General features: G+C 38.4%; 1 protein-coding gene across 2 annotated transcripts in view; it reads right to left on the bottom strand.

The window, feature by feature from the left end:
- The window catches only part of LOC137098387 (low-density lipoprotein receptor-related protein 8-like), a 69,149-nt gene that overhangs the window by 28,772 nt on the left and 16,698 nt on the right, over window positions 1-23,679 (bottom strand). For both annotated transcript variants that reach the window (XM_067474597.1, XM_067474598.1), the window contains exons 3-4: window positions 10,859-10,981; window positions 287-415 (exon numbers count right to left, since the gene is read on the bottom strand). In XM_067474597.1, the coding sequence (XP_067330698.1) occupies window positions 287-415; window positions 10,859-10,981 (252 nt within the window). The remainder of the gene's footprint in view (window positions 1-286; window positions 416-10,858; window positions 10,982-23,679) is intronic.

Below are 23,679 nucleotides of genomic sequence, written 5' to 3'. Positions count from 1 at the left end.
TTGTCGTCAAGTGTAGCTGTTCAAATCTAAAACCTCTTTAAATTCCTCTAATTATATAGAGAGTTCCCTTCTGTGCTTTAATGTCTTAAGCCTCAGGTGATAATCGAGGCAAAGAATGAAATTCTAAAAAATAGAAAATCATTTTACACTAAAAAACAGCAAACAGAAATTATTTTCAAAATGCTTGTTAGAAGTAATATAGAAGCGAAACCTGCAGTAACAATGGTTCGTGTGTTATTTCTAACTGTTTGCATTACAATAAAGAACTGATGCTCGACAAACTCACCAGATGCACAGTCCTCCTCATCCGCACCATTCTCGCAGTCCTTTTGTCCGTCACATCTCCATGACAACGAGACACATTTGTTAGTAGATCCCCCACAGTCAAATTTCTCGGGAGGACATATCTGTTTACCTGTGGACAGAGTTAAAACAGATAGGGAGATTATGCCAGTGGTTTAATGATCCCATAAAAGCACCAGCAAAAACAACAACAACAACGCTGGAATCATTTTTGATCGCCCCCACGATGCAGCTAAACCTCATCCAAAACTCCACCACTCCTGGCCAATTGATTTTACTGTCTGGGCTGCCTGTAAATAGTTACACAGAAACATAACGCAATATATGAACAGTTGGCTGCAAAGCTAAAGAACAATCCACCCCCCTCCTCCTTTTCCTCCCAATCTGTTCTAGTTGGCACAGCGTTGATGTGATCCAGATTACAGTGCATTTAATATGAGTTACAAGTTGTTAATTAACACATCTTTGCCTCAATCCTCAGAGAATCAATTCAAAGAGCCAATCTACCTTGAGAATAATCTATCTTTTTGATGATTTTATAATGTTTAATGTTATATTTAATAACAATAGTTGTTTTTGGACCAGACAACCCTGTCAGATAAACTCAAATAAAACTACAATAATATGACTAGTTATTTAACCATAACTCTGTTTAGGTTTTACCATTAGGCTACATTTAGCTAATCTCTTTGGCTATTTATACATTGGGCTATTGTTAAAAAGATGCTCAAACCATTTGTGTATTACTTTTAGCTACTTTTTTTTAGATTTAACATTTGCTTTTTTCACTTTCACACATCCTAATTGACATCACATAGTGTTTAGATGTAACAACTAACCGTGTGGAGGTATTGTTTCATGAATTGAAATTTCTTTTATTTTTAAAATCGCTTGAGCTGTCCTCCACATATTCCCTGGCAGGTGCAGATGCATTACAATATTTAAAAATCCCTACACTTTGCAGCTGCATACAGCACACACCGTATGGCTTCCCTTGTACACAAGCTCACTGAGAAAAGACGGTTATAGTGGACAACAATGTCACTTGTAGCCTGATTGCTGAGAACAAGCTACATAAAAAATGCCAATTATGGTTTTGTATGAAAGTCCCTGATGCTGTCACAAGCAATTGTTGATGTAAACTGCATTAAAGGAAATTGGATCTGATGGGGAAAAGATTTTCTAAGCCATCTTTCTAAACAAGGCACATCTGTTCGTACAGAAATGTGTGTTAGAACAGTGCGCTTGGGCTATAATCAAATGAATGTAAATCCAATATGCAGTAGATTTTAATTATTTAATAAGGTACTCTACATATTCCGTGACAATTACAGATTAAATAAATATGTGCTGTGTTCATTTTTTTCTGAATTTTGCTATTAAGATAACTAAGCTGCAGACAGGAAACAAAGGATGGGAGAGGGAATGACACCACATGATGAAGGTTCTTAACTGGTTGCTTAGGACACTTTTGTCCTAAGCAACTTAGAATAAGTACATCTAAACTAAAAATAATTAAAGATCAGATGGAAATAAACATGCAAATGCGTGTTAGGAAATGAAATGAAAGCGCTTGCGTGGGTGCAAAGTGAAGCGACACAGTGGGAGTTACAGACAGTGATTCTGCTCTGCTGATTTAATTAGGGAGTTAATTCCACCACCGTGGGGCGCGAACAAAGAAAAACCCTGTCGCTCCGTAGAAATGATCTTTGACAATGACAAGGTGATCAACCACTGAGAATCAGTGGAGCACAGAGGTCACTCTTTTTTTACAAACATACAGCATATGTCGATACAAACAGACCTACTGTATAGAAGGGTTATAGTAAACAATGAGTCAATAAGATCCTGTATGTAAGTTAAAAACTCAAGGTAGGCACAGTTAAATGTTTTAAGGCCTTCAGTTTTCCTTTGGTGTCTATTTGTCCCTGTAGCACAAAGAAGTGACAGCAGAGATGGGAAGACAGAGTGCCTGGGGAGACAGAGCAGTGAGAATGGCTGATGCAGCCAGGCTCTGACCCATGGAAGAAAAAAAAAAAACTGTCCACTGCAGCAATGCCTTAGGCTCAGGGAACACTGTAAGACAGTTTTCTAGTGAAGTCTCAGTCATAATTTGTACAGTCCAGGAATTACAACTCTTAACAAATGACAAAAGCTGAATTTAATCCAAATTTATGTCACTCAACAGTCTTAAATGTTTCTTTAAGTAAAAATAATGCATTGTACAATGTTCTGCTGTCACCAGAGAAGTGAGTAGAACAGCAGTATAGTAAGAAATAGGTGGAGTGATCATACAGTTGACATGTGCTGTGTGTCAGCTCAGACAGGTAATCTCCTCAAGGCTTATACATGATACCAGTTTTTATCTGCCTTTTATTTCTTAGAAATTATAGAAAGGACATTACCAAGGGAAAAAAAACAAGTTAAGATGTGTGACAGTCTCGAGTAAGTCAATTCTAAATTCTTCATGCATGGAACAGAGACAATAAGGCCTTGTGGTGCTTATTTTTTTAGGCAAAAACTGGTTACTTGTTTCGAGACAAATCTGATGAAAGCAAACAAAGGTGAGCAAACAAGTTTTGTAAAGACAAAGCAAAAGGATGAGCAGGAATAATAAGCTGCAACAAAACCAAAAGGCTAAAAATCAAAACAGAGAGTGGCTGGTCAGGGAGGAAACACAGAAAAGAGTTCTTAGAAATGTCTGAGATGAAAGAGGCAAGAATGTGCCACCTGATTGAATTCAAACTAAGCCAGGTCTAAAGAGGACCGACAAAAAAAAAAAGAAAAAAAAAAAAAAAAAAGGCAGAAAATATGAGAAAGGGTAAAAAAAGAGAGGAAAATAGCTTACACGAAAATAGGGAATGGTCAAGAATCAGAGACATGCCAAGAGCAAGAAACTGCATAACAGGGAACGGATGATGAGACAAACAGCTGCATGACCGTCCTGATTTTTATCCTAAAGCAAAATCAAAGCCACTCATACCAAGTGGAGAGTGATGAAGGAGCAAAGGCAGACAGGGAACAGACTTGAGTAGAAACTGAATCCACTAAGCAGAGGGCGAGCTGACCCGCTCTGTTAACTGATGATTTAATAAAGTGTGAGCTCTATTCCTCCCAAATCCAAACAAAGAAATCCAAGTTCAATACGACTAAGCAGTGGTGCATGCGTCACTGCTCCTCATGACAACTACTGATAAGTGAAACCTCAGATGTTATAAAGACATAGGTAATGGCTTTTTGCTTGAGAAGGAGCCAACTTAATAAAAGTCAATTACTCACAGACAAACTGACTGTTTGGCTGTTGTTTACTATCCCAGTGAAAAATGAGAATTCATCTCCTCTGTGGCGTTTTGGCAGCAGATCTGTCTGGAATTCATCACCTTTTACAAGACCCAAGGCAGTTTTCATCTCAACAGTGCAGCGGCGTAAGAGCTTTACCTTTCATTTGATCATCACGATTGACCTTGTTATTGCTGACAGCATTTTGGCCTAAAGGTGGAGAAATTCTCCATTCTCTCATTTGTCAGTTGTCACAAGGCATGTGATAAGCTGCTGAAAATGGAGCTGAAAATATGTTAAACTGCTCTGATATAATGAACTGCAGATTCACAACAAATTTAACAGCACACCACAACATGACATGGAAGGAATAATTTCCCACATATTCCTATAAATGAATGTCTATTTTGCTGCTTCCACATAATGTACAAAGAAGATTCAGCCTGACAGTTATTCCATGTGAATCTCTGCATTTTGCATGAAGAGAACTATATCCTGTAGTTAGTCCCAGTTTGTAACACTTCAAAATGTATTTAAAGTGTGAAGGACACATATGCTGATATTTTAAAAACCCAGTGCCTATGACCTTTACTCCAACTGTCAGAGCTAAAATGCTTTGATGTCCACATGGCTACATACTGTATGTGTCCATCTATTTGGGTTTGTGTAGTGCCGGCATATTCGTAAGCAGTGCAATCTGTGCTTGTCAGTGTTGGGGATTTTAAGGATGGAGGGGGAAACTCAGGCTCTTTCTCCCCTTCAAAACTAAGATAACGCAAAAAGCTCAGATAACATCATACTCAGATTCACTGCTTCATTAAACTGGGTTAGCATGCCCATGTCCTCCTCTCTGAATTATAGATCTAGTACACACTTGCTGCTTGCAAACTACAAGAAGGGAAATTGTTATTTCAGCAGAGTGCATTAGCAACTAATGTACTGTGCACTTCTGCTTAGAATCACATGGAGTACCTGAACCTCCTGAGTGTGACTTCGCCAGCTGAATAAAGTCGAGCTAATACACTAGCACTGCTGTACTACAGGTCTGTGCTACAGAAGTCTTTCACAGCACCTCTTAATATTACAATAAAAAAAAAAAAAAACAAACACACTGAATTCCTACTATTGTTGTTCCATTTATTCACCGATGCTACCTGAAACATGTACCTTGAAGTTACTTTAAGCATGTTCAAGCCCCAAGATATCCTGAGAGTAATCATTGCACACAGTATTACTGCCACCTGGTAGTTATCATCTGGTTGACTGTAGTGAATCTATCCATCCAAGACACTGTATATACCTTTATTTGCTATGATTAATTTGTGGGACTGCAAAAATGTTTATATTAAATGTGTGTTTCCTTAAAATAAATTCAAGGAAAAGTGCCGGTCTCTAGTGGTGACAAAAGCAAGACAATCATTATATGTCATTTTTCTGAATCACCTGAATCTGTTTTGGAGAAACAAGCACAAAACTGTTGTGTTTTATGAGGCAGAGCAATCGAATGAAATCCGAGAAGTGCACCTACTTCTTTTTATGAAAGGTTTATGTAATAAAGAAAAGAACTCAAAACTCCAACATATCAGAATCTAAAACTGATTTGATCAGCTGTGGTTATAAGTTTATCCACATGGCAACTTGCAAAAGAAAAGGTTTCTGTAGGTAAACAGTTTTCTACTGATGCATTAAAAATGTACAACAGTTTTCTAAGAGAAGACTATAGAAGACAATAATTAAGAGAATAATATCAATATTGGCAGAGGAGTCACAAAGAAAGTCGACATATGTGTAGTGCTTGTGTGTCTATACTTGCAGTGCCAATAGAAACAGCCTACAGTACATTTGCGTAAAAACAGTTGTCAGGGCATCTACTGTAACTATCTACTCATTAAACTGAATCCAAAGGATTAAGCACAGAGATATATCATTACATGCAACGCAAATATCCTTAAAAATAAAATCTCCATTTTACAAGTCAATAAAATAGTATAATTAATAGTAATAAATTAATAACTCCCCCACAAAAGGCTCAAAGGGTTTGAAGTTCAAAAAGGTTGATAGATAGCAGTTTTCATCAAAACCACTTTCAGAGAAATATCTTTAATTCCCTAAAAATCACATAACACTAAAAATACACAATGGGGTCATTTTCAAATGAAAAGTTCTATCTGTTTGAATAGTCGTCATTTCCACAAATATACAACGGTTCAAAGTTGCATCCTCACTACAAGACTCCTGTTTCTCATGCTGGTCATAACCTAAGAATTCATTTAAAATAACAGAACATAAAAAGACACACAGAACTCAACAGTTTTGTCAAAAACCATCAACAAGCTAATACTCACCCTCCTCAGTTAAATCCTTAAAAATGACAACACAGAAGGCATAACAATACTGCTGCTTTGGCTGTGGAGCAGAGAAGGTGATGCACAGCTGGCCGCAGTGGCCCAATTCTGCCTTAATTACACTTTAATCTAATAAACAACCATGAGGTCTGGTACTGTACTTCACAGGTTTCTCTAAAGAGTCATTCATTTTTCAGCACTTAAGTAACTCAGTGTGGCCTGAATCTGAATTCTTAATATCGAGGTGTAACGCTACTCCAGCGTGTAATTGAGAATCCACTCGGTGAGCCAGAATGATTGTGGCACAGATGTCTGCAGCCCCAGGTCCAAAGTGCCTTAGTGTAGTTTGTCTGTGTTAAAATGTGAGTGTGTACTGTATGTTTGAGCACAAGTGAAACAGGAGAGTTGCAGTTTGAAGATAAGTTTTTTTTTTTCCCCCATGTTAGAGACAACAGCACAGCTTATCTGGCTTTAGCGTACCTGGAGAAAGATGCATTACAGTGTATTCTATGCTATATGTAATTAGCTGATGTAAAACAGTCGTGCAGTCATGGGTTGCTGCTATTCTCATCTCAAATTACACTAAAGATTGGATGCAGTCTGTATGAATTCCCACTATTCCTTTATTGTTAGGAGAGCAAAACAAACTCCATTTGAGCAATGTTTGATTTGATATATGTGAAGGTTGGTAGCCTTTGATTTCAAAGTGTGGTGCTGAATGGCAATGGGGTGGTGAAAAGCATAATAATGCAGGTGGTATTTCAAACTGAATATGCTACATTTTCATGTCAAAGCTCATTTCAAGCATCTTCTATTACGAAAAACACAAAAAGTCAAGATGTTTTCACTGACAGATGCACGATTTCCATTATAGATTTGTGATTTCATCAAGTATTTCATGAGCTATATATACACACGTGTGTGTGTGTTTGTGTGTATGTACATATGCACACACACACACATATATATATATATATATATATATATATATATATATATATATATATATATATATATATATATATATATATATATATATATATATATATATATATATATATATATATATATATATATATATATATATATATATATATATATATATATACATATACATACACACACACACATACAGAGAGAGAGAGAGAGAGAGATATGGATCCGAACAAGACAGCTATGATGAATTGGATCTCATTAGCGATTTCTCTATTCAGGATACAGCCTAGATCTGACATTCCTCATCTGAACACAAAATCAGGAGGAATACGGGCTGAGCAGTAAGGACAACCTGTATTATAGTTTGATTTTAACAGGTAAGGATGTATCTGTTTTGCCTCCAGCACAACAAATGTTTTTAGCAATCCACAGCTGAAACTAATTAAAACAAAACCTGCATCTTTCAGACAAACTGCAGTAAATTAATTGCTGAAAGAAATAAAAATAATAATAATAATTTTCAGTGTTGTTCCCAAACGTTTTACATTAAATGTCAATACATGAGATTTCCATATAAATGGCTTTCTGTCCAGATCTCTATCTTCTCATTTTACTACCAAGAGAAGGATCCATCCTGCATTTATCTTTAATTGGATTTCCAATATAAACCGGTTTTCCTGCAAAGGTCCATTTGTGTCTTCCTCCTTGCATTCAACTTTGTGAGGGTGACATTAGAAGCTTTGCTCGATAGCTACATTATTCATCAAACCGGCCCCACACACCCACAGCCAATAAACAGTAACAAAACTATCCTCTGAAAGATTTATTTGGCTTTTTCTCCATTCATTTCTTGCTTCATTGGATGCATTTTAATTCCCTCCCAGAATAAGTAAAAAAAAAAAAAGGAGTCTGAAGATCAAAGCATGATAATGACGGGTAGAACCAAAGTAACACTCATCATTATCAACCAACCCTTATATCTGAACAATCTGACAAGGCAGCATTATTAAAGTCACTTGTAAATATCCTCTTCCAAGTGAAATATGTTTTATTATTGTTCTGGGATCATGGTCATTCTGTGATATTAGTAGTTAGTCATTCAGTAGTAGTCTGAATGGTTTTTCCTCACTTTACTGAGATTTTGTAGACAGCTGACAATTGCTCCAATTTTTTTGTTTAATTTTTTGTCCTTTCTTCTTATTCTGTGAGTTCATGTCATATCCTGTGAGTTCATGTCATATCCCGTGAGTTCAGGTCACATCCTGTGAGTTCATGTCATATCCCGTGAGTTCAGGTCACATCCTGTGAGTTCAGGTCACCACAGTGGATCATTTTGTCCGCACCTTGATTTGGCACAGTTTTTGCGCCGTATATCTTTCCTGACGCAACCTTCCCCAATTTCTACCGGGCTTGGGACAGGTACTTGGGGTTCCGTTTCTTGCCCAGTGATGCTTCGGCATGTGGTTTGGAAGAGCTGGGCACGAACAGGAACACCCTATGGTTGGTAGGTGGCCACTCTACCAACTGAGCCACTGCCCCCTTGGAAAAGTGTTGTCTCTAATCTGCTTGTTTACCTTCTTACAATTACAACACAAGTTCTTAGTGTTCGACTACATTGTGTGTCATCAAAGATTATACATTTTTTCAGGAGGGGGTCTGATGCAATCTTTGGATTAAAAAACTTTTGCAGAATTCAAACAATGTGAACTTGAGAAGTTGCTGTGAGATTTGTGAAGAAGACGAAGATGAGATGTAAATGTTCTGCTTGTGTAGCTCTTTTATCCAAAGCCTATTACAATTCCTATTCTCCCACTCACACACACACACCCCATTCTGCCATGCGAGGTGATCGCCTGACCCCCGAGAAGCAACTTGGGGGCAACTTTGTATCAAAATGCTATCCAGTATGTTATTTGGAGTTTTTATTACATGGCTTAAATTGTCTGCTTATATAGGGCCCTCATCCAAAGCACTTTACAGAGTTCACCGAATCAACTTTGCTTTACGTGTCTTGCCCAAGGACACTTTGACATGTAGCCAGGAGGATACAGGAACACAACCACTGACCCTGTGCTGTTTGGATGACTGCTCTACCAACTGGACTCCAGCTGCCCCAGGTGTAAGGACACACCAGCTTCAGCAGCTGCTCATGTTCAGAAGTGCTCAGCTAGCATCCATCACAGCTGCACAATATATTGTTTCAGCATTGTCACTTTCCTATTCACATCAGATAATGTGCAATGTTTTGGCTACTTACAAAAGGAAAACTTATACGTTTTCATGAGTAATGTAAAGGAGAAGTCTGCCTTTGCTTTTGAACTCCTCTACAGATTTCTGGACTGCTCGTTCTTGGAACATCACAGCCCCTCTTCACGACCACTGTACCCTGTTGAACATGGAGCAACTAACAATTCGCCACACCATCATTTTATGCTAGAATTTAAAAAACACCCCCATAGTTACAGTCTACAAATGCTTGCAGCCAAGATAGCAGACTTTAAACACAACATGGACTGTTTGTGATGGACTGGAAGAATGACATTTTATATTTGAGAATGAAAGACGAGGAAAACAACAAAACGCAACAACAAGCGCAGAGCACACTGCAGCACTAACTTATAAAATAACCCAAATCATTCTAGAGTAATCCATGCTTCCAAAATAAAGCTAATTAACTCATCTGGTGAAGTTTTATGTAGTTTTCATACTGCAAAATATATCTCTTGGAAAAAAATTGTGCACTATCAGCAGCCCTAATAGGCCATGTGGTCCTACATTGGTGACCCCCGTGTCCCTTATCATTAAACATGAAATATAATTCCTTCAGAAATATAAACTTAGGTCTCAGAGTCTAAATCTAAATGTTTGTTGCTGCTGCACTGAGCTGGTTATGCTGAAGTTATAGTCACGGTTAACACTGTGCAACAGCTCGGCTTCTTGTAACTGCAGTTCAATATGCAAATCTTCTCATATACCTAAAAGCTTATTAAGGAAGTGGGGTATGTGATATCAGATACTGTGTTACTCTAAATCTTTGATGGTGATGATAACCTGTTCAGGGTAAGAGAATTCACATACTACATCACAGTGTGTGGATCCTTTCTGCCTTTCAGTAAGACCTCACTGTCTGTCAATACGCCGCTTTCAGCTCTGTCTCATATCTTTAACTCCGGAGAAAAACGAGCAGCCAGGGGGCAAAGAGAAATTAACGATATAAAAAGAAAAAAACAATTAATAACTGGTTTAAACCTCCAACTCTTAAGTTCGTCTGGCTGCAGAGACATCAACTTGCCAAACCCCCATCAAAGTCTGTGTGTGGGTGCACTAGACTGGCAACAGCTTAAAGTGAGCCAGCTAGAGATCCTTGGCTCTCAGCTTGGCAGAGAGGTAATCGAGGCACCCGCCATCGGACTGCATTGAGTACTGAAGTGTGTGGGCGAGTGGAGGCAGGGGAGACGGCTGAACTGCCGCCCGAGCTGATATAATAGGGGAAATTAGCAACCTGAATAGAGGTTCTAGCCGTATCAAATTAAATCCTGTCTGAAATAACGGAGATGATGACATGACAGCGTATCCAATTGCAAAAAGCCAACATGCTTAGCCTGCCACTGCTTTTTTTGTGTGTGTAAAAAGTCCTAACGCTACATTTAAAATAAATAACAGTTTTATGTGCTTCTTATTGTATGTATTTGTAGCTGCTTATTTCACAGCCATGTCTTTGAAATGTCTCAGAAGCCTAAAAACATTCCTACGCAGCAATTTCTAAGGGAAAATTAAAATGAGTCTGAAGAAATTTTGAATTTTCTTTTTTAGCATAACAGTAGATGTCTCATGAATCTTTGAAGTCACTTTGGATTCCCTTACCCAGTCCATCACACTTACTTTAGTCGGTAAAAATTTCATAATAAAGCCATAGGCAAAGCTACAAACAAAGATCAGGATAATGTGAACTAACAGTATCTTTTAAAAGTTGCCTTTGATGTGGTTTTACTTACTGCATGTCTCCTCTGCCTCATCAGAACCGTCAGGACACTCCGGTTCCCCATCGCAGCGCCAGCGTCCTGGGACACACTGGCCATTTAAACAGGCGAACTCTGCAGGGGCACAGGTTTTCCTGGCTGTTCAGGCACACGGAGACACAGACAGAGAATAACACAGTGAGAAGACGAAGTCAAAGACAAGAAAAGAGCATGGTTGGTTTGCAGTAGGGTCTAACCTCTGTGGTGAAACCAGTCACATTATACGAAGCCCAGCAATCATCCATCTCATCAGAAGAGATCAGAATCATCCCTCACATTACTCCAATGGAACCCACTCCAGTGCTCCCCTTTTCCTGGATATCGCTCACTAATTAGCTCAAGTTTCTCTATTTTTTGACTTCATTGTGATGCCTCACACACACACACACACACACACACACACACACACACACACACACACTCCATCTGCTGATCTCCAAAAACAGTCTTATCTTTCCTTCAGGTTTTCTGTCACAGAACAGTGACATGGATGCTGATTGCAGAACACTGCAAGCTGAGGGAGGTTAAACCTTTTTACCTCCCAAACTTGTTTACCACAGAAAGCTACAAGCCAGTAAGGCCACGGGCTGATAAACATGTCAAGTATGCTAGGGATTGAAAATTAAAAACATGTCAGAAAAAGGTCTGTTTACGCAATAAGAAGGAAACCGAGTGAAAACTTTGATATAAAGGCCACGAGGTGTTACAAAATCTCTCCAACCTGACACATTAAAATCATCTGGTAACGCATGTACCACACACACACACACACCAACACACACACAATCTCGGACAGAGAGACAGACATATGCAGAGGTCACAGCCATTCAATTTCCTCAGCCTGTAACTCCAGGAAGACCTGCAGTATGGTCTAATAAATCACTGCTAAAAGGCCCTCAGCTGAGCTATACAGTGTTGTTCCGGAGCCACAACTGTTCCTAAACTAGACCCATCTTGGCTCTGATGCTCCAAATTAGATATAGCATTTAGAGCTGTGTGGGGAAGTTAAGCTTAGCTGAGGGCCTGTAAAGAATAAGAGCAAGCAAGAGTTTCCGAGATTCTTTCCTTGCTGTACTTAAACTACTTTGCCTCTGTTCTCGCCATTAACTCAAACTTTTTCTTGATCATTGCTTCAAAGCACTAAAAAAATCGGGGGAGACCAGATTTGGCAGGTACTTCCAGTACAAGTACATGGCTACATATTTTTTTCCATGATGTTCTACTTTCCACAGATGTGGTTTGCTTTGACTTTACATTTACTGTAGGATCATATTTATTTTCATATTCAGTTCTTTATTAAGGTGAACATCCTTTGCTATCTTGTTTTTGATTTTACCCAATCTGAGCTTGTCTCGTCTCAGTTATGATTGGGTGGCTCATAGAGATTTTCAGGTTCATAGGCGGCCTGGTGGCTCAATGGGTAGAGCATCAGGCTGGGATGCAGAAGTCTCCCAGTTCAAATGCCAGCACATGCACCAGGTGTGTCCATGAGAGAGGAACTCAACACAACCTCCTCAGGCACCGCCTTCCCAAGGGAAAGGGTAAATGCAGAGGAATTATTTATGTATATGGGTAAACGTAGGTCTACTCAATGATGACATTAAGCTTCTAAATTTTAAATGAGAAAAAATACATATAGGAATAAAGTGAAATAATGAAAGTAAGAGGGACATACCTTATAGCCATAGACCTTTTTTCTCCACATATTAATCATCTCTCTCTCTGGCTCTCTTTCCAAATGCATAAAATCTAATTCTCACATTTACAGGTCACACAGGTGCTTTCTATGATGAGGCTGTAAGTCTTGCCGCTGCACACCAGCAGTAAAAACATAGGATGATGTGCCTCTGAGAAGCACTGAGATTACTAGAAACTGCATGTCTCTAATTCTTAATCTTGTATAACTGCCAAGTAGTCAATTATCTTCTGTGTCAAAGATCATCTTGGCTTGTTGACGGTTGCTATAATGAGACATACACCTATAGCATAGACTGATCAGCCACAACAGTAATACTGGTGGTCTTGTTAATGTCATAAAGGACCAGCGTCAGCATTGCCACTCTGAGCAATCTGCAGCTACACAGACTCAAGTAAAATATCAAGTATTGGCCTAAACAATTATATCCACTACAAATACAATTCAAAATTCCTAGTCAAGTAAAAGCACCAAGCAAATGATCTATATTTTACTTGAAGTACAAAAATAAACGCTAAGAAAACACTGTATTTTAAACAGTATTGATTATGATAATTTTAACAAAACATGTACAGTAATTAAAAATATAATATAAAATAATATTTTAATAAAAATAAGGATTTACAGATTACTGTTTGTAATGGTGGAGCAGATTTTAACCCTTTTATGTATATTTCATAATATATTTTATAATAAACATACGTTTATCACGAGGTAGTTTTGATATTGTGGCTGATCAGTGTGCAGCAAATGTGTTTTCAGCAAACATTGGTTCAGTTTACTTCAAAAGTTAACATTCTTTCCTTACAAAACATAATGAACTGACCCCATTACACTGCTAAGACACAAATTGAAAGGGTTCTTGCGTCAGACATAGGTTAGCCATTCCTCTAGGTTAGCCACCACAACAAATAAACACATTTCTGATAGTTATTTTGCACATGAAGCCGGTAGATTTTCTAGAGTGCAGCATAAAGTGCCACTTCTGTCCTCATTAGAGAGCTGGAATATGAGTCTTTGTTAAAGGTTAAGACATGATGATTACAGGGGAAATGAGGTTTGTGACATGCTTTAAGTCAACACCTCCCTCAAGTGTATAAACTCAGTAGTGGTGTTCTTATATTATTAAAAAAAGAAAAGTTGTTGTGTGTTCCCAGCAACACAACATTCATTTATTCACATAATGCATGTATGCAGATTTTTAAAGGCTATTTATTACCCATGTTGGTAAGTGTTGCAGTGTAAGAAAGCGATGAGCCTGCATGCTTAGATACCTAGAGGGATAATGCCAGGCTGAAAGGCACAACAAGATAATTAGATTCATAAGATCTTCCATACAAATCCTCGCACATTAAAATTCTTATTCAGGTACAAAGGTGAACATTTTGAGTTTCCAAACAAGCCTTCCACTGCCATATATCCAAATCCATGGATGGGTTTTAAAATTGTGTTGATTACTCTGACTCCCATGAGATGAACAAAAAGAAGACTAAGGGCAGGACTGAGAACCTAGTGCCTACAGTATGTGCTGGTTAATACTTTGCTTAAGACTTTATTTGAGTGTATGGCAGAGACCTTAAAAATCTCACACTGATCCAGTATATGGCTTTTGCAGGTCAGATGTGCCTACGTCGTGCAGTTTTTCTGAGCTTCTTACCCAATATGACTGAGCACACTACTTATTTCAGTCAAGGTCTACTGAGGCCGTGGTTCACTTGCCGATAATTACTTAGGCCAGCTCATGCCATCTGCTTAGAATGACTTTCTGTTTCAATTAGGAAATGTTTTAAAATGTTAGGCTTGTGGGGGGGTGGGCAAGAAAACGAGGGTTAGCTGAAGGAGAAAATTACTGTAGAATAAAAAGAGAGCAAGCTGTTAGAAAGAAGCTGAAAAAAATCATAAGTGAGCAGAAATGGGGAGTGACATACAACCCCAGTTTAAAAAAAGTTGAGACAATGTAAATAAAAACAGAAAGGAATTATCTGAAAATCTCATCAACCCATATTTTGTTCACAATAGAACATAAACAACATATCAGATGTTGAAACTAAGATGTTTTACCATTTCATGGAAAATATGAGCTCATTTTAAATGTGATGGCAGCAACACCTGTCAAAAAAGTTGGAACAGGGTGATGTCTACTATTGTGTAGCATCCCCTCTTCTTTTAACAACTGTCTGTAAACATCTGGGAAGTGAAGAGACCAGTCGCTGGAGTTTTAGGAGAGGAATGTTGTCCCATTCTTGTCTGATGCAGGATTCTAGCTGCGCGACAGTCCTGGGCCTTTGTTGCCTTTCCAGATGTGTAAACTGCCCACCCCATAGGGACTAATGCACCCCACACCATCAGAGATGCAGGCTTTTGAACTTCCAGCTGATAACAAGCTGGATGGTCCCTCTCCTCTTTAGTCCGCAGGACATGGCGTCAATGGTTACCAAAAAGAATTTTAAAGTTTGATTCATCTGACCACAGAACAGTTTTCCATTACCCAGAACACGGCAGTGTTTCTGGATAATGTTCACATTTTGTCATGATCCTCAACTTTTGTTTTCATTTCTCTCTACACTTCCTGTTAATGGCTTTTATTTTGTAGCACCTGAGCTCCATTTCCCATTAGTCTTTTTGGTTTCTTCACTCACCTTGTCAGTCTTGATTAGTTTCACTTGTTCCCGTTTATTTAAACCAGGTCTGTTCCCTGCCTGTTTACACTTTCCCTCCCTCGTCTGTTTGTTTTCTGTTTAGATACCTTGTTTAACCCCCATTTGTTAGTTTCTGTCTAAGTATTTAGATCTGGTCCTTTATTCCTTTTATTCCTGTCTGTCACTTTGTATAGAATTTGGTTTGGTTTTCCATTTGTCCTTGTTTGTTTATCCCCTTTCCAGAGTGAGTTTTGATTCTCTGTTTGTCACTATTAGTCCGTCTCTGTTTAAACACTTTGTTTAGTAATTTGTGTCCCTGTTTGCCAGTCTCTGCTTTAGTACCCTGCATATTTGTTTTTTCCTAGTCTGTTAATCACTATAAGTTTGTTTAGTTATATGGTTTGTTTTTCACTTAGTTGATTTGTACATGCTCCTTCTTCTGGTTTATCTTTATTTCTTTTTTGCTCAGTCAGTCAGTAGTTAGTACGTGCTTTTTTCTTTCCTTCTGGAGTGAATTTTTTAACAATGTTTTGTTAATAAAACATTCATTTGAATCCCTCCTCTCACCGTCACCTTATTTGGGTCCTCAAAAATACACAACCCTTTAAACATATTACATTGAGAAATATTTTTCTGAATTGTTCCACAATTTTTAGATGCAGTTTGTCAGATTGGTGAACCTCTGCCATCTACACATTCAGGAGGCTCTGCCTCACTGAAATGCTCCTTTTATACCCAGTCGTGTTACTGACCTTTTGCCAATTACCCTAATTATTTGTCAAATGCTCCTTAATTTGTTTTTGATTTGGGGCAAATACTTTTCAAGGCTTTTGTTGACCCCAGTGCGACTTTTTTGAGATGTGTTGCTGCCATCAAATTCAAAATGAGCTAATGTTTTTCATGAAATGGTTAAGTTTCAACATCTGATATGTTGTTTATGTTCTATTGTGAATAAAATATGGGTTATTGAGATTTGCAGATCATTGCATTCTGTTTTTATTTGTTTTACACATTGTCCCATTTTTTTTGAATTGGGCTTGTACACAGTAATAACACTTATGGAATCTAAATGGAAAGTGTGAGCATGAATAAAAAGAAACATGCAATATTACTGTACTGTAGGTGTCCAGGATAGCACTTGCTGAACATTATTCCCTCTGCCATGTACTCCATGCATGCAAGTCCATACAAACACACAATCTTGTATAGTAAACCTTTACACAGAATCACAACTCCAGTCCAGTTGATAAAAATGTGAGGAAAACTATCATTTCAATGTTGTGTGAGTCACCTATCATGAGGATTACAAATAGGATGTGACAGACAGGATGAGGGCCCACACAGGGGAGTTAACCCAGCCATGTTCTGTCTTTTGGAGGCGGTACAGTGCAAAGGAGCTCCACGCTCTGACAACCCCACCTGGAGCCTTCCCTCTGTGACGGATGTTAACATATTAATGCATCTACTCTTTTTTTTTTTTCCCCCTTTTTTTTTTTTTTTTTTTTTTTTTTTAATTAAATCTTTTTATCTTTATCGTAAATGCTATTCATGTGCACATGCATGGAAGACCTACAGTATATGAGTTACACTGGTTGATATTCATATACAGCAAAGCTTAACATCGGATTAGGAGAAGCCAGTTTTGGTCAGCACTGGTCAAGTAACTGGTCATGAGCATTGATCCTAACCCATTAAATCATCACTAGATACTCTTACAAAACATATAGAATACACATGATTTAGGTCATTTTGGTGTGTCAGTGTTGGTGTACTACAGTTTTTTTCCTGTCTGGGAAATTTTTGTTTGTTTGTTTACATAGCCACTTGCCTAAAATAATCCTTAAGAACAAATTAAATAATTAGATTTCAATTTTTCAGTTTTTATAAAATAATTATTATATAGATTATATTATATTGTATAGGTTCTCACCCCTGTTAAAATATCTTACCTAAATCATTTCTCTTGTAGCCAATTGGTTTCAGAAGTTTACAATTAGGTAAATGAAGATTACCTGAGTGCAATGTCTTATCTGTATCTGGAATGTCTAGTTGGTGACTCAGTATCAACAAACTACACCATGAGGACAAAAGAACACTTAACACAAATTAAAGGAACATGACATAGGTATAAATCTTCCTAAAACAGGCCATCCTGAAAAACAAAGTGTATTAAGGAGACCAAAGAGAGAGGCCACCAAGAGATGGAAGAGATGCAAGAGAACAACTGTGGCCTGGTCTTTTCTTTGTAGTTATTAATTAACAAGAGATATCATGCTAAACAAAAATGGTGAAAATGCTAATTTTTATACCTGCAGCATAGTCATTGTCAGTGGGACATTAGCATTTAAGTCAAAGCTTCATAGTGCCTAAATACACTCTTAAAAAGCTACTTGCATAACTGTACACTCTTGCTAAAATATTAACTTTGGTTGATTTTCAACACTACATTCTCATATTCTAAGTGAAGGGTTTTTTATACATAAAGTTCAAAAGAAAATAGTCTTAGAGAAGACAATGAATTCTTTTCTTTTATTTTATTTTATTCTTTTAGTGTCAAGAAAAAGGTTTTGAACGTAGGTACAAAACATAAACCAAGAAGCGTGACAAACCAACACTAGTCAAACTTTAGTGTGAATATGTAGGTAAGCTGCTACTGGACAAACATCTTAATGCACTCTGTCAAGAACTCAGCTCACTCAATCACTCAATGTTGTCCAAGAGCAGAGCAGCTGACAGCTTTCAGTCATCTGCTATTTACGCACACACACACACACACACACACACACACACGCGCACACACATGCGCGCACACACACACCCTGAATATATATTTCTTGCTATGAAGGATATTAATGACTGCTCTTTCAAATCGGAGGCCATGAGAGGCTTAATAGGTAATGCAGTGATAAGTACATTGTTTTGGGCATCAGAAGACAAATGGCCTCATTTGCTCAAAGGGAAGTAGAAGAGTGTTGTCGAAGCAGAAAACATAAAGTATCCTATTGGTTTAAACCTGCTTACAAATGACTAAATCTTCTAAACATTAATGGGATATCATGGTTGCATACAAATTAAAGCATTTCATTAACAAGGCTTTAGACAAGCTGTTCTTAAAAGTTGTTTTGAAATTTATTTTTGAATTTTTTTGACTCCTTTGAGGGTTGTGGTTTGCTAAAAATGTCCTGTTCTACTTTGATAACAATGTACTTTATATTTTTACATGTAACTACATTAATATATGCCGATTAGTCCCATGGTGGTGAATTAAACAGTGTCCTTGGAGTGGGTTAACAGTTTCTCCTCTTGATTTCCTTTATCTGTCCTTGCATCTGTCAAGATAAGAGAGCAAGTTAACGTATGTTCTCTCCTGTCAGTCAGGACTGTGTGAAGATCAGTGAGCCACTAGAACCAATAGGAAGACAAAGAGCCACATGGGACCAAGCTCAAACTCAGAACTGGTTGATGGAGTATCGATTTACAACTACAGAGCCACAGAGTAGTGGCATCCACAGATTAAATCTCCCTCTTTCACTCTCCCTCTCTTGCCCTTTTGGAGAAATTAAACAAATCAAATGTTAAAGATAAAGCGAGTGGTATGACATCAGATTGCTTAGCTTATCCAGGTAAACCCAATTTGGGCTCCAAAACTTGTACTCAAAGTACTAAGTTTAAATAAAACCGCAGCAATTAATGCTAAAAACAACAACATATGTTTTACATATGAAATGGGAAGCAGAAGACTGAATGATAGAAGAATGTAATGAAGGTAAATAATGAGCTAGTTAAATTCCACAAAAAGTCCTGGGTTTTGACAGAAGACAGACTGATATAATATAATGAGGATATTTGGTGAGAAAGCTTTTGGGGCTTCTCCAGATGGGCTGACAGTATTCGCTGTTACTAGGCATCAGCTTGTCCAATGTGTTGATTCATTTAAGCTGATAATGTATACAAATTGGATTGGCCGTGTTCTCTCAAGAATGACTGAAGGTTCGAAAAAGCCTTTATTCCACAGGTGTGGAGAATGTAACGTATGTAGTACACACAAGGGGCACAGCATAAACACAGACATGATAAGTAACTGGTCATGAGCATTGATCCTAACTCATTAAATCATCACTAGATACTCATACAAAAACAACTCTTCTTACAAAACATATAGAATACACATGATTTAGGTCTTTTTGGTGTTTATTTTTATTTTATGTGCTTTCTCCTCTTTGGCCCTGTCACTGCCATTAATTTCTGTGTCTTAAACTTTTTTTTTTCTTTGCATTTACCCTGTGAGGGGTCTTCACACATACTATGCAGCTACAATAGTCTGGGAGAGCAACAGCTGCCCATTCACTCTCAAGAACTATGCGTCCATGTACCACTCCTGATGCAACAGGAGCCCTTGACCCAGCCCAGTCATTCAGTTTCATCCCAAACATGAAGGAATTTCAAAAAAAACAAAGGAAAAGCTGATTACACTGTCTCCTGATTTTTCACAACATGTCATTAACATGCTACGTAACAAAAGTTGGTGGGACAGTATTGCTAGCAGTGGCACATACATAATAAAACAAATGCACCTGTTGCAAATTATTCAGTAGGACAGAACTAAGGTGCAGCAGTGTTGGTGTACTACAGTTTTGCTTGCCTGGGAAATTTTTGTTTGTTTGTTTACATAGCCACTTGCCTAAAATAATCCTTAAAAACAAATTAAATAATTTGACAGAAACTGAAAATAGTAGTAAAATAGATAATCTTTATTCTCACACCACTACCCATGATTACTTTGCTTTGCTAATATGAATAACAAATCAGCAACATCCACATACCTGAGTCAGCTTTAATAGCTGAATGAAGACCTGTGAGATATAGTCAAAAGCTCCAAAGATGAATGAGTGGATTTTTATGTTTAGATAAATCGCTGCAAATGTTACTGCCATATGCCAGGAAAGCACACCCAAAATAAACTCAGCAATTCAGAAACAATGCAATAAGAAGCCATTTCTCCAAATATTTATTCAGTAACAACAACAACTACCTGAAGTGCTTTGCACCAAAGTGTAGCAGAGCTGGGTGGAGCATAGCAGATTGATTTTAAGACTTGTGTTTGCACTAGCTTAAGCTGCAAATTTTATCTTTAAATTTGCCAAAAAACATGATGGTTTACGGGTATATGAAACAACTGATCAGGAGTGATGAAGACTATTGCATGTCTGTAACCCACATAGCCTGCTTTCAGGGCTGCATCGCAATACTTCCAAAAGCCAGAGGTAGAGTAGGGGAGGCTACTTGCTGTTGACTTTTCTTGTGACCTTGTGGACTGATCAGAGACAAATACTGTGCTAATTATAGTACTGTGCCTGCTAAAAGACATATGTTTCTCCCCCTGTCAGGTCACACTGGCACAAACACCTCCGGAGGAGACTGGGCAGCCTCAGCTAGCAGAGCACCTTGGTCACTTTGAGGCCGTCTAGGAGTAACATTTACTGTAGATGCTTCGGTTAAGCTTGACTAAGACCCAAGAGATTGACCTCAATGGCCGAAGTACGACAGAGCAAAAGAGACAGGTACAGGTGGTTTTACACTGACTGTATGAGGAAGGCAAGGTGACAACACAGAGCCTCATTGTCATTCAGATCGGGTCTTGATTTATCAAGCTGTTTTCAAGCTCCAATGCAGCATTTTTATTCATGCTTCATGTAACGTTACACTTCTTTTTACTCTGCGTCCTCATATGGAGCATGCATGGGGGTAAACAAACACAAACAGGCAGACACATGCATGCACACTCACAGAAGAAGTACATACCACAGAGAAGGGAAGTAGAACTGACAAATATTGCTGAGATAACACATACGTGTCTGTTTACAAGAAAGCTTTCCCCTTCTCTTAACATCAAAACACACACACATACACACACACACACACACACACACACACACACACACACACACACACACACGATGCTTTCTCCATGGGTTGGACCTTCTGCCACAATCCCTTTTTTCCGGTTTGCCGCTATAGAGAATTAAAATAGGGTTGATCTGCAGCCATATGTCGAGTTTTCTAACATAAACTTCAGTCTGCACTGCAACACACAGTACTATTAAACAAGGTACAGGCCAAAGCTACAGAGGCCTCTACATATTGAGCGGTCATAAAAGTTCAACACTGTTTAAATTAAGTTTGGTCAAGTGTGGAACTAAGGAAATATGTCTGGTAAAGATCAGGTTGCAAATTTTACTATAAACCGGTTTCAATGTCCCAAGTGTTTTTAATGTACCTATGCAAACAGGGACTAGCTGATAATATAATCTAGTTCCACCACGGTATACACTGACAGTATAGTGACAGGATGAACTGAAAACAAAACAAAAACAATTGAAGGTTGTGGCACTGTACATTCTTTACATGCATCCGGGGCATGATGCAAATGGTCAATGATGGATTTAAAACCATGTGTCACACCTGGTCACCTGGACATTGCGCACATGTGACTTATTATAGGCTCCTGAATCAGGAGTGTAGTCACACAATAGAGTGATCTACATAAGCTAAAAAAGCATAATGACACTTTAGCCCACAATAGTTTTATTTTTTTCCTACAGACATAATAGAGAAATGTTACATGAACATTTTCAGCTTTTGCTGTCATGATTTATCATATTCATGGTTTGTACCCAAACCAACAAGGGGGTTATTAGGTTCATCAGCAGATGTAGACCAAACATGTGAACATAAAAATAGTTCCTATATTACCTTTTTATTATATAATCATAATAACAACTAGGAGCATAGAAGACAAGTGCAAACAGGAGAATAGCTGTACCCTCTTTACAGTTTTTTTATGACATTTCTAAAGCAGCTATGATGCAACCTAGATGTAATGTCATCTAATCCTATTTAATCACTATTTCTGCCGGGAAAGTCTAACCTAGATTCAGCCAGGAGTTTTACCTCTCATTATGGAGTTAAAGCAATTGTTGCTTAAGTGGTTATGTAGTTATATCTGGAGGTACAGATTCTGCTCCCTGGGGTGTTCCCTGTATGAATTCCAACAGCTCGCTAATGATTCAGCGAGGAGCACAATCAAACCCCAGGGGTGTCAATACAAAGCCCAGCAGACACATATCACTGAGATATGGAAGCTTTGAGAGAAACACCTCCAAAAGCTGACAGGAACCAAACAGGAGCAAGGTGTGATGGTGCAGGTAGTAAACAGTATGAACTGCGGGGATACGCTGGGGGTGAACTGTCTCGTTTCACGTGTGGAAAGTGATTTGTGTTCGTTACAGAAGCTGAGAATCGAATGATGTGGCACCAAATGTCCCGCCTGACAAGAGCAATGTTTCTGTGATTTTCTGTGAGAACAGTTGTGCCTTGAACAACCAAGCAATTGGAATGAAATAAAACATCTTGGCAGGGGAATGTAATTATGGCGAAAAGTAGCGGAAGCAGGCAAAGCTTTAACAGCAGGTGTTTCCAGGAACCAGTCTCTACTGCTGTTTCTAAAGCTATGGCCAGGGTCAGATAGTGTGCACTTTTGCACAGCTGGAGTTAATGTGCACTCCCTCAAATCCTACTTTTATCAGAAAAGTGCAGGGAAAAAGGAACCTCCAAATAAAACTAATCCTGCTAGACAGATAAACTGGCCTCATGTGGTATGATAAATGCTCATGGCTCATTTTGATAAAGAGCTGATTCTTCGACAAATGCAGACACAAACCAAAGGTCTTTGCAAAATGAATGAAAAATATTATTGGAGCAAAGTATGCAGATAATGATACATCATTACCTGTACTAAAGCAGGTGGCATCCAAATGAACAAAGACAAGCTGGTTGACAGAGTCAGTCACCTGCCGCATAATATTTGGTAATAAAGTCTCCCTGGCTTAGAAAACAGAGACAGACACAGTTTTAGCACAGGTCCCTCTGCCAAACAGCTGACACCATCACTGCTGCTCTTCCCTCCAGAGCCTCTCCAGCACGCTTCAGTGGAAATGACTCCAAATCAACACAGCAGCCAGATGCTTTCTTCTCCTGGCCTGAAACACCATAGTCTGCAGTCTGGAGTTCAAACCCAGATTTTGATGAATGCAACTTACTGCAGAGGTTGTTACTGAGTCCTGAGGTCTTGTATTTCTCTTCGCAGACACAGCAGTCTACCCATTCCTTTTCCTCAGATATATTGATCAGGCTCCCTGGTTTTAACCTATAATGATTCCGGTAATCTTGACTGCACACACAACCTTGATAGCAGTGTTTTGCCTCACATTCACACCCCCTTGAACATGCAACTGTTCAGCAAGAGAAGGGTCTTTCACCACTACTATAAGTGCTACTATTACTATGTGGCTCCAATTGCAAAGCTGGGGTTCAAAAGGTGGACAGATACGTACTCAAAGAAATTTAGAAAAGAACAAAAAGAGTAAAATGGTTTCCTTTTTAAAGTCCAATAACCCATACAT

This window comes from Channa argus, chromosome 14 (genome assembly GCF_033026475.1).
Source record: "Channa argus isolate prfri chromosome 14, Channa argus male v1.0, whole genome shotgun sequence".
NCBI lineage: Eukaryota > Metazoa > Chordata > Actinopteri > Anabantiformes > Channidae > Channa > Channa argus.
The sequence above is the reverse complement of the archived record's forward strand: the minus strand, read 5'-3'. Positions and strand labels throughout refer to the sequence as shown.